At 42.0% G+C, this 12,590-nt stretch overlaps 1 protein-coding gene across 1 annotated transcript; it reads left to right on the plus strand.

Moving 5' to 3' along the window:
* The first annotated feature begins 953 nt into the window (after positions 1-953).
* On the plus strand, positions 954-4,838 carry LOC122552629 (ankyrin repeat domain-containing protein SOWAHB-like). The gene has a single exon (XM_043695413.1). The coding sequence runs from the start codon at positions 957-959 to the stop codon at positions 3,075-3,077; it is 2,121 nt and encodes a 706-aa protein (XP_043551348.1). The 5' UTR covers positions 954-956; the 3' UTR covers positions 3,078-4,838.
* Positions 4,839-12,590: the final 7,752 nt, after the last annotated feature.

Below are 12,590 nucleotides of genomic sequence, written 5' to 3' on the forward strand. Positions count from 1 at the left end.
CAGGCAGCATCCAAGGAGCAGGAGAATCGATATTTCGGGCATGAGCCCTTCTTCAGGAATCTTGAAGAAGGGCTTATGCCCAAAACGTCGATTCTCCTGCTCCTTGGATGCTGCCTGACCTGCTGCGCTTTTCCAGCAACACATTTGCAGCTCATTTGTGAAATCATCAAGAATAAAAGGGCACAGATTTACCATAATTGGCAGAAGCAAAAATAGTTTGTGAGAAAAAAGTTTTTACTCAGGGAGTGTTTAAGGTCTGTAATGCACTGCCTGAGAATATCGTGGGATATGTTCAACTGAATCATTCAAAAATGTTAGACAGTTATTTGGAAAGAATGAGTTAAGGAATAGGAAAAAGGTGGGAGAATCCAGAAGAATTGGCAGAATGGGGCACGATGTGAATTTCTCACTGGGAGAACCAGTGCAGACTCGATGGACCAAATGGCCTCCTTCTGCACTGTAACAATTGTGTGATCTAGATTTAACGTTGGGAAGTTTACCTTTGGACCTCACTGCGGATGAATCACCCAACCTCAAGATATCTACCGTGCCTCACATTCTTGCGCAAGCTGCCACACTGAAGGGCGGTGCAAGTACAACGGTTAACCTTTCCTTTACAACATTTGCTTGCATGCGTCCTGCGTTTGTTACTTAGGTGGAGTGCAGGACAATTCTCTTACTTTTGATGGAGCCTGACACTTTGCGAGGCACCTGCCTTTAGGTTCCAGGTGGGCCGGAAGGAGCGGTGATGTTCGCACCCAGAGCGGTAATGATTGACGTCGCCGCCATCCAATGGAAGCAGGTGCTGTGACGCCATCTCGCCTCCAACAACCAATCGGGATTGGCCTCAGGGGCGGGTTCGTGTGCAGGTGTTTCCAGGTGAGAGCCCGAGCCTGGAACCCAGGGACGGCCAGCAGTGTCGGCCCACGGATCTCAGAGATCAATTTCGGTCAGCGATGGCCGAGACTTTCAGCCAGGAAGCCGTTTTGGATTTTTTGCTGGTTCACCGTGGAAAGGTGAGGAATGCCGACCTGACCGCTCACTTCGTCCGTTTCCTGAAGGATCCCGAGAGAAAACTGCAGAGCCGCGAACAGTTCAAAAAGTTCGTCAACTCGCTCGCCGTGGTCAAGGAGGAAGATGGGGTCAAGTACATCGTCCTGAGGAAGAGGTATGTCGAATTTCTCTCCGAGGAGATGAACTCTTCCAGTGACGTCCTGGTGCCCGCTCGACCGAAGGGGGAACAGAAGGCGAGGCAGAAGACAGTTGAGAGCAGCCAGCCGGAGCCCGCGAGCTGCCCGCGAGAGCTCCAGCCCGCGAGCTGCCCACGAGAGCTCCAGCCCGCGAGCTGCCCACGAGAGCGCCTGGCCGTTACTGAGGACAGGCAGCGCGAGGCGGCGCTCAGCGAAACCCACCAGCAGCCACGGGCTCGGCGCAAACCTGCTCCTCAACAATTTGCAAAACCTCCCGTCGACGTCGTGCGGGTGTCGCCGGGGGCATCGCGAGCTGGAAACTGCAGCGGCCAAGCGAATGGCTGCATCTCTCTGCCCGAAGGTAGTCACTTACAGCTTCAGCCAGTAAGGGAAAATGCCAAAGGATTCAATGTCGCTCAACCCGTTTGGCAGAGCGATTGGAATGGAGCTGTCAGCAAAGGCGATGATGGTTCAGCTCTTTGTAAGTCTACAAATCAGAGGGCCAAAAATCCTAAAAGCGAGAACAGAACTCCTGTAACTATAAATAGTAGCACTGATAAAACCGTCAGATTATCTAATGATGATGACAGTCACAGCAACAATCCTCCAGTCTCACCCAATCTTTCTCATCTGTCCCCACCTCGCTCTAGTACTCCGAGTAAAAAGGGAAAACTACTCCATGGCCTTGCTTGGAATGACAATTCTGAGACTATTTCTGATGAGCTGGCCACTCAAGCCTTGCCGTACGAACCCGACCAACATCCTCTGGACAATTTGGTGGAGAAATCAGAAGATGTATTTCCCAAACCTCAGAAACAGGGCAGTACATTTAGGCGTGAGAACAAAATGACCAAGGTTTGGAAGAATCCTCCATCACCAAAGAAAAATGAAAGTACTGACAAAGTATACAAAATGCCACCAGGGTTATTAATTAGTAGTGCCACTGAAGTGCTTAAAAATTCAGCTGTATACACTGAAGAGTGCATTCACAGGAATCAGAAAAAGCAACCACAACAGCATAGTCAGCTATCTACTGCAAATGGACAACGAATGGGCGTGAAACAGAATTCTAAAGGGCAGAATGTATTGGCCAAAAGAGACAAAACTTCTTTTAAAAAGGTTAAGAGCAAAATTTCACGAGTTAGTCACAAATCAACTTCTCGAAAAATAATGGATAAACAAGTAGGTCTTTCCATTGGCAATCAGTCACCAAGTCTGACCCAAACAATGAACCACAGTGGGTGCGACAAAGAGGATCCATCAAAAATTGGGGCTACGTCAGAAAAAAGTTCAAGTGATTCTATAGAGCATGAATGGATGGTGAAAACAGCTGTTGGCAAGTTTGAACAGGCTTATTCCTTATTCTGCAAAGACCCTAACTTTGCTATGAAAAGAGATTTTATTTCTGGCTATACAGTACTTCACTGGATAGCAAAACATGGAAACCATCGTGCACTCTCTCACTTTATTAGTGCTGCAACTAAAAAGAAAATTAAACTTAATGTGAACATTAAATCTACGTGTGGTTACACTCCACTGCACATAGCTGTTATACATGAACATTTGAAAATCATCCAATATTTGGTGAAAAAATATCAAGCAAATGTTAATCTAAGGGATCACAGTGGCAAAAAACCTTGGCAGTACCTGAGCAGTGAATCTCCTAAGAATGTGTGCCAGATGTTGGGTGCTCCTGAACATAAACTTGCAATTCATTCTGCATACAGCAGCACATTTTCGGCAAAGCATATCAACACACCAAAATTATCTCCTTCTATAAGCAGAAAAACATCATTCACTGCTCTTCTCAAATCTCCAAGGGTTCTTCAAAAATTCATGCACCATGATCCCCTTAATTCAATAATTGAGGATGATGAGCAAGATTGAAATACGTTTAATATTATTTATAAATTGTATCAGAAATTATAATCCAGCTCCTGGTTATGTATCACATTCAACATGTGAATATTCTTCAAAGTAATTTATACATTTTTAGTTGATACACTAAGTATAATGTCTAAGTCTGATATTATTCAGCTGTGTCTCAGGTGAAGAGTTCACAACATGCAATCAATTAGGGTAAAGTTGCCATAGTCTTACCAGACCATAGGGTTACTCTCTTGTCAGAGTGGTAACTGGTGTTGGTTTAACCTGAAAGTTGCAATGTCTCAGGCATGGGGAGAGGTTGAGAAGGAGAGCCCTTTGTTGTAACCCCACAATGTTGGCACCACTCTATATATCAAGCCAGCTGTCCAGGCAATTGGGCAAACCAAACCCCACAATAATCAGTCAGAGCCATGAAAATAGAATGTCTTCTCAACCCAGAGAAACAAAGCAGTAGAAACCCAATAAATGCTTGGAAATGAACTTCTGGAGCTCATTCTGAAGTACACGAGATGAGTTGGATCAATATCTGTCATTCACAAGTTTTACTGGCTTTTCTTTCTGTGAATACCTCCTGATGTTGAAATTCTGTTTAAATGTCCAAAGGTTCTATTTTAATTTCTTGTTATTTATGTCAATTACCCACAATTTTCAAACCATCCCTCTGATGGGAGTTTGATTTTGCTGGGGTCTGGGTGCAGCATGTTTGCCAGCAGATCTCCAATTCCTCCTTCAGACCTTTTGTCGTAATTGTCTAATCTAATTGTAAAAGCTATACATTTTATTGTGGCTGTCACTGATGGTGATCAGAGGAAGGAGTCAGGGCTGTGTTTTCTTCCTGCTTCCTTAGCTGAAGCATCTACTATTTTTATTTTTAGGGTTCTATAAGTTCAGTCAAACCAATTGTTATGTCTTAATTGTAGCAGTTCAGTTATTTTTCTAGTTTTGAACATTGATAACTGCATTCTAACCATATCTGTCATGACAAGAGCCAATTCAAACTGCCAGAATAGTCTTGCTCTGTTTCCTGAAGCTATTCTATCTGATGCTGCCATTATTTGAATATCATCAAGTTTTTCAGTATGATAGAGGTGGAAATCCCAGATCATGTGACATGCTGAGAGATCAGGAATGTGTGTCTGTCATTCTATTTAATATTCAGTCTGTTGGAGCCAGGACCTTTAGAGATGGACACATTAAGGAAGTAAACTGAGGAAGGAAGCCGAGTGCCAGGGAATATTAGGAGAGAGAGGGCACAGTCCCACAAACTGGGAAGAAGCTAATAACCAACTTTAGTATTTAGGATTACTGAGACACATTCATATCATGCAATTTCCCCATAAAACATAAGACAATCTTTTTGCCATAACCTTTTGCATTCTTCTGTTGTTCCTGTCATGATTTTGTTTTGAAGTTGATGCTGCTAGTTTGTATGTGCGAAGTTCAACAGGATGCAACAGAACTGCAATTACATTCCTTGTTTTATCTCTGTACTGTACATCAGTATTGTGACTACAGTTCAAGTATATCCTTGTATATCAGTAATGAAATTACATTTTAGTGTATCTGTGTATACCAGCACTGTGACTGTACTTCTTAAAAGTGTGTGTACACAAGCACTGTAATTACATTTCTTGAACATACCTATGGCCAGCAACAGTACAATTATATGTCTCAAGCATATTTTTGTTACCAGAATGTTATATTTGTGTACACCTGTACTGTGTCTGCTATATTTGAGTAAAAGTGTGTGAACCAGCACAATGATTACAATTCTCAACCATATCTGTTTATGTCAGCACTGTTTACATTCAATATTGTAAAATATATTTTTCAATCCTTCTGTGGTCAACTCAATTCCAAAAACTAAATACAAAATAGTAAAAGTTTAAAATAGTATTTAATTACTGATGCATTTTAAGTGGTATTGAACATCAATGTAGTTTAAATTCTGTCCTGTTCCATTCTTCTCCTATAAGGGAGGGTAATGTCAGAGCTGAGGCAGTACCTAGGTGTCTGTGTCTTATTAATTAGTCATAGAATCCTTACACTATGAAAGCAGGCCATTTGGCCCATCAAGTCCACACCAACCATCCAAAGAGTATCTCACTTAGACCCACCTCCCCACTATCTTGCATTTGCCACAGCTAATCCACCTAGCCTGCACATCTTTGGACTGTGGAAGGAAACCAGAGCACCACAAGGAAACCCACTCAGACATAAGGAGAATGCGCGAACTCTGTACAGACAGTTGTCCGAGAATGGATCGAACCCCCAGTTGAGGTAGCAGTGCTAACCACTGTGCCACCATGCTGCCCAGGCTCCAGTCTCTTCATTTTTAGATGAAGTTTTTGTTTGCAAATACAGGACTTTCAACAGGATATGTTAATCCAAGGGAGCAGAGTAGCAATGAAAAATCATTTGAAAGAAAAACTGCATTTATTTTTTAGAAAAAGGTCTTAGAGTGGGCTGAAAAGTTCTGAATACTGTTAAATATATTTAAGTAACATAAATTACCATCAAAAAAATCAAAATGACTGTGTCCATTAATCTCCATGTAGAGAAAAGAGGAGTTATGAATTGGTTGCTGCGCAAAAACTCAATTATTTCAACATTATATAACAGTGCAAAGTTTTTGGCAATATGGATATAGAATTGGATAACAGACAATGCAAAGAGTTATGCTAACCAGTTGTTTTTCATATTTGAGGGAAGCATAGAATGATGTCGCTCAGAAGCCAGCATTAGAACCGCTGCTCTAGGCTTGATAATATGTGGTAATAAAAGGAAAATACAGTTGTTCCTGGAAATCTTAGTAATAAAAAGAGAAAGTTCTGAAGAAACTCAAGTGGTCTGTGGAAAGAGAAGCCAAGATAACATTTGAGTCAAATTTCAGTTTTTTTGCAAGAAATCCAGAAATGTCACAGGTTTTATGGTTATAGCGCATAACAGAGATAGGGAAGGGCGAGGCCACAGAGTTATTTGTAAACAAGGATCCGAATTTTAATAGGCGTTCTGAAACCAGGAGCCAATGAGTTCCTGATCACAGGGATGATGGGTGAATAGGACTTGATTTAGATTTAGATTTATTGTCACACATATATGAAAAAAAGTTAAAAGTGTTTTTCCACGTGTTCTGCGCAAAGTGTTGCCACTCTCCAGCACCATCTTGAAGCTCTGAATATAATGCAAGATTTTACTGAAATAGAGTTCATTTTTCTCTTTACATGTTCTTCCTCCGCTGCTGCTTCAGTCGCTCCTTAACTTCAGCCAGTGTCTCTGAAGTGGGCTCTGTAACAGGCTCTGGAGTCTCGGTTACAGGTCTCGGCCACACCACAATTGCGACTGCTGTGTCTGAGTTTGGGCCATGGGTCTTGGGCCTTGTTATGCGGGTGGGTCCGTACCTCCTATTCCCCATCCCACGCTCCTCCAGAAGCTGCTGCTGCTGCCAGTCATTGGTTATCAAGTCCTCCACCGTCCCTTTTGCCAGACCAGGAACCTTGGCTCAGCCTGCATGTCCAAGCCAGGGGAAGTCAACCTGGGGCCTCCTCCTCGCTCACTGGGGTCATTCTGGCATTGCTGCCACCACAGACTTTCTCCTTCACTGCCACTCTCCAGGGAGTTGCCTGGGATTTAAATCTTTTTCCTCACAACAATGATGTTTGCAGATGGAATTCAATGCAAAAAGCAGCACTGAATGATGGACATAATTGTGGTCAAGTGGGTAAGGTGGGAGATTAAAAATCCATTGGGTTTACCTCTACATAGATTTGAATCCTGCCGACTGCCATCCTCACTGCCGTCACTTTATTGAAGCAAGTGCCTACCAAGCTGCTGATGAGTCAAACTCACCCCATTTTCTCATGGCTGTTTTGAGGAAATTTGCAACATTTAATGACGATTTAATTTGCCTCATAAGTTACCTATGTAATTTTTGCCTGTTGGTCAATCCTGAGGCACTATCTCTCTCTGTCTGTGTTCTTCTCATGTGTCAATGAAGCCCAGTTATCCAAACTATTGAACATGTTCTTACTGTCCCAAACTATTCATTCTGGTCAGTCTCTTGGTTTCAATAATGTTTTTTCCCTTTGGTCAAACTAGAGAAACTTCTGCAATATAGTTTTCAGTTCTGGGCAGTCCGCTGTTGCAATATACAATATTTTAGTAGTGAAGGGGCTGTGACTGTCGCCGCACACACACTGACTCTACAAAGAGTAACCCACACAGACTTATTTCCCTCTGACTAATGCATTTAACACTATGGCAATTTAGCATCACCAATTCACCTGACCTGCACAACTTTGGACTGTGGGAGGAAACTGGAGCATCCGGAGGAAACCCACATAGACCCGGGGAGAATGTGAAAACTCCACACAGACATGTAAAGGCTCCAGTTCAGAATTGCGCAGAAACAGTGATGCTGCCTTAAAATCTGGGTAAGGTGTATTGTCCCCACTTGTTGGTAAAAGCGGATGGAATTTGTTATTTCTGTCCCGTTCTCATCACCAAATCTTTCATCGAGTGGCTTTGGCAATATTTGCAGAATTGATGGGATTTTTGTTTGTGTCCTCGCAATAGGGATATTCACCAATGAAATTCAATGCAAAAGACAGGTCAGACCAAAGCACGTAGTTGTGGCTGTGAGGCTAAGAAAATGGATTAGAAATCCATTAAGGTTACCCCCCCCCCCCCCCGAAGTTGTTTTGAATCCTATTGACTGCAATTGGTGTGAGCTATGATATGAGCCACAGAGTCTGAATAAGTGCAAAATGGGAGACCAACCACAGAAACATTGGAATAGTTAAGGATTGTGGTAACAAAGATATGGATGAATGTGTCAATAGACTAAGAAGACAGATAGGGGCAATATTAGTTTTGTTATTAGTAAAGCAAATCAATAAAAATTACAGTTGAAAAATTTTGAGTTCAACTAGTCCAACTTAGTTTATCCCTAAGATGAGCAATAGCATTAATACCATCCACTCCTATGTCTTACAGGATATAGTATGCTGCTTAATATTGTATAGAAAACCACATTTATGAAGTGTTAAAAGTTGTTGGTCATATTTTACTAAGGTCACCACTTGAATAATTGCACAAATTTAAAATCTTAAGACAGTTTAATCATTAATCTATACTCGAGAGTTAGATTTGCTTCATTTTGTAAGTGTTTCTATGCTGAAATCCACATAATTGCTTCATAGATTTCTCAATTTGAGCTTAAAATATAATTTTAAAGAAGGGTAACCTTGCATTGTCAGCTCTACCACCTTCAAGTGGGATAGCTTGGCCCAGGAATCATTATTCTCAGTATTATTCTAAGCATTGTTCTGCTGATATATGTGTGGCAGATTAGTTATCACTGATCTCCACTCTTGACCTGATTGGAATATTTGGAATTTGAGCACAGTTGTTGAATTAACATATCATATGCCACCAGTGCCAAATTGTTCAAATTTTCAGCAACAGTTCACGATGAATGTAATTTATTCCTAGGCTAGTAGATGCCACAGGCTGCAAATAATTATTAATTTATTCCCAAAGCACGCTCTAAATCACGTGGACATTATGGCTGCTACTCCAATCCGCGCCTATTTTTTAAATCTCCTTTTACTATTTTCTTAGTCTTTTCAAACCTTCAGATTCCTGCAGTAATGCAATCAGAGAATGACTCAGTGCAGCAAGAAGACATTCAGCCCATTGTGAGTATGCTAGCGTTTTGAAGGTCCAGCCCTGTAAACTTCAATATATGAGCACTTCTCCAATTCGGACCCCCTGAACGCATGTCTTTATTTTTAACTGTTCCTATAAATTTGGCAGCTAAGATCCTAAACTCTAAAATTTCCTTGCTTCTTCTTCCTCCTTTAAGATATTCTATATTCTTTATGACCTAGTTCTTTGGCTCACTTTTGGTCTGCTCTAATCTCTCCTTTTTAAAGTTTTGTTATGTAAAGTTTCCAAACTAATATCAACTTGTAAATTTCTAAGTAGATTTAGCTTGCTCCTATTGTTATTATTCCCTAATGATCCCACACCTGCTGGTTTTACTGGTTTGTCAGCTTCAAGTGTAGAATGGTTGCTAACCAGTGACTTATCTTTCTGGGCTGACATGCATTACTCCGCCTTTCACTCTCATCATCATTTTCTGCTGTTGCAACCAATTCTGTACAACCCCTGGAATTTCATTCCTACAAAGCACTTCCATCAGTGTGTCATATAATCCTCTACCCTTTAACTAGCTACTGGATTTCCCTGTTTTGTAACACTGGTGTCCAAACTTGGAGAAAATTTTGTTGATGTTCTATATTAACTCCATACTATGTACCTAAACAATATCACAGTGAAACTCTTTAACTTTGGTCTAGACTCATTCTTGTCTACTTCCTTATCACTGTTGTTATTGGGATGAAAACAAAAAATCCTGGAAATCACAGCAGGTCAGGCAGCATCTTATACCCAAAACGTCAATTCTAATATGCCTCGGATGCTGCTTGACCTGCTGTGCTTTTCCACCACCACACTCTCGACTCTGATCTCCAGCATTGGCAGTCCTCACTTTCTCCCTCTATGGAGAGAGACCAAGCTGATGTTTTGAGTCTAAGATGACTCTTCATCAGAGCTGCTGTGAAGTGTAAAGGGGGCAGCATATATGCAATAGTGTGGGGATGAGGTGGGGGAGGGGAGGGGTGAAAGGCTGCTGATAGTACAGATTAAGTGATCAGAACGTGAGAATGGCAAAATAATGGTGTGTCAAACTGCCAAACTGGAAAGAATAGGTTGTCCCACTGGAATCCAGAGAGAGGAGAGAGGACACACTGACAGCGAGTGTAACAAAAACTTGAATGGGTTCATAAAAGATTTACAAGGATGTTGCCAGGGTTGGAGGATTTGAGCTATCGGGAGAGGTTGGACAAGCTATGGCTGTTTTCCCTGGAGTGTTGAAGACTGAGGGGTGCTATTATAGAGGTTTATAAAATCACGAGGGGCATAGATAGGGTAAATAGACAAGGGCTTTTCCCTGGGGCGGACCAAACGGTATATTTCCGTGCTGTACATTTGTATGTAACACCTTGTCTTCAGATTCGGCACTGACAACCTTCTGGGCTTAACACTGAGTTTAACACCTTCAGATTGTGAACTCACTCCCATTTCTTTCCTTTCTTTTACCTTTACTTTGAGTCATAGGGTCATAGAGATGTACAGTAAGGAAACAGACCCTTCGGTCCAACTTGTCCATGCCGACCAGATATCCCAACCCAATCTAGTCCCACTTGCCAGCACCTGGCCCATATCCCTCCAAACCCTTCCTATTCATATACCCATTCAGATGTCTTTCAAATGTTGCAATTGTACCAGCCTCCATCACTTCCTCTGACAGCTCATTCCATACAAGCACCACCCTCTGCGTGAAAAAGTCGCCCCTTAGGTCTCTTTTATATCTTTCCCCTCTTGCCCTAAACCTATGGCCTCGAATTCTGGACTCCCCCACCCCAGGGAAAAGACCTTGTCTATTTACCCTATTTTTGCGCCTCGTGATTTTATAAACCATGCCGACCAGATATCCCAATCTAATCTAGTCCCATTTGCCAGCCTTTGGCCCATATCCTTCTAAACCCTTCCTATTCATATGCCTCTCCAGATGCCTTTTAAATGTTGCAATTGCACCATCCTCCATCACTTCCTCTGGCAGTTTATTCCATACATGCACAACCCTCTGCATGAAAATGTTGCCCCTTAGGTCACTTTTATATCTTTCTGCTCTCACCCTAAACCTATATGCACTAGTTCTGGACTCCCCCACCCTAGGGAAAAGACTTTGTCTACTTACTCTATCCATGCCCCCCATGATTTTATAAACCTTTATAAAGTCAACCGTCAGCCTCCCATGCTCTAAGGAAAACAGCCCCAGCCTGTTCAGCCTCTCCCTGTAGCTCAGATCCTCCAACCCTGGCAACATCATTGTAAATATTTTCTGAACCCTTTCAAGTTTCACAACATCCTTCCAATGGGAAGGAGACCAGAATTGCACACAATATTCCAAAAGTGGCCAAACCAATGTCCTGTACAGCTGCAACATGATTTTCCAACTCTTGTACTCAATACTCTGACCAATAAAGGAAAGGCATTTAACTACAGAATAGTTGGAGCTGTTGTTCGCTGATTAAAGGCTTCAGCTGAGGTTTGAAACCCAGTTTTTCAGAATTGTTCTTTCAGTTTGCGCTATGATTCACTGGAGCTTTGCAGCAAGCCAAGGACAGACAAATGGGCATGCGAGCAGGATGCTGTGTTAAAATGGGAAATTCGGTGTCATGCTTGTGAACAGACCAGAGGTGGTCTACAAAGTGGTCAGCCAGTCTGCATTTGGTTTCTCCAATATAGAGTAGGAGCATCCTGCTCATTTGCTCAGTACAGATTCAAGAATCTGCAATAATTAGCCTACTATTGGCATGTATGTATTATGCTGATGATATAACATATGGAATATTGATTTTGAATTCTATTTTCTGACCTAATACATGGGATTCACATGGACTGATATTGTTTTAGAAAGAGACGAAAACCACTGATTTTAAATTATCACAGATATCACCTGACCATTCAAATGGAAATATTTCAATATGGATCAGATAATATGCAATTGGGCTGAAATTAATACAAAGGCCAACAAGTCACATTGGGAGACATAAAAGGCCCTCATCTTCTGTTATTGTTTGTGCTTTTATGAGAATGTTCATATGTTGCAGATGGAACGTTGTTTACTGCAGACATGGAATACAGAAGTAGGTGATATTTTAAGAAGGCAGAGAGATTTGAACCTAAGGATGCAGAACCGAGCACAGGCTGAGAACACTTCTCTCTCTCAATAGACAATAGACAATAAATGCAGGAGTAGGCCATTCTGTCCTTCGAGCCTGCACCACTATTCATTATGATCATGGTTGATCATCCCAATCAGTATCCTGTTCCTGCCTTATTTTCATAACCCTTGATTCCACTATTCTTGAGAGCTCATTATGATCATGGTTGATCATCCTCAATCAGTATCCTGTTCCTGCCTTATTTTCATAACCCTTGATTCCACTATTCTTGAGAGCTCTATCCAACTCTTTCTTAAACGAATCCAGAGATTGGGCCTCCACTGCCTTCTGGGGCAGAGCATTCCACACACCCACCACTCTCTGGGTGAAGAAGTTTCTCCTCATCTCTGTCCTAAATGGCCTACCCCTTATTTTTAAGTTGTGTCCTCTGGTTCGGGACTCACCCTTCAGCAGAAACATGTTTCCTGCCTCCAGAGTGTCCAATCCTTTAATAATCTTATACATATCAATCAGATCCCCTCTCAGTCTTCTAAACTCAAGGGTATACAAGCCCAGTCGCTCCAATCTTTCAACATAAGATAGTCCCGCCATTCCAGGAATTGACCTCGTGAATCTACGCTGCACTCCCTCAATAGCCAGAATGTCTTTCCTCAACTTTGGAGACCAGAACTGCACACAATATTCCAGGTGCGGTCTC

This window comes from Chiloscyllium plagiosum, chromosome 1, assembly GCF_004010195.1.
Source record: "Chiloscyllium plagiosum isolate BGI_BamShark_2017 chromosome 1, ASM401019v2, whole genome shotgun sequence".
Lineage (NCBI taxonomy): Eukaryota > Metazoa > Chordata > Chondrichthyes > Orectolobiformes > Hemiscylliidae > Chiloscyllium > Chiloscyllium plagiosum.

Bases quoted from the DNA above. Each gene is read 5' to 3' on its own strand.
- LOC122552629 (XM_043695413.1), top strand. From the start codon at position 957: ATGGCCGAGACTTTCAGCCAGGAAGCCGTTTTGGATTTTTTGCTGGTT.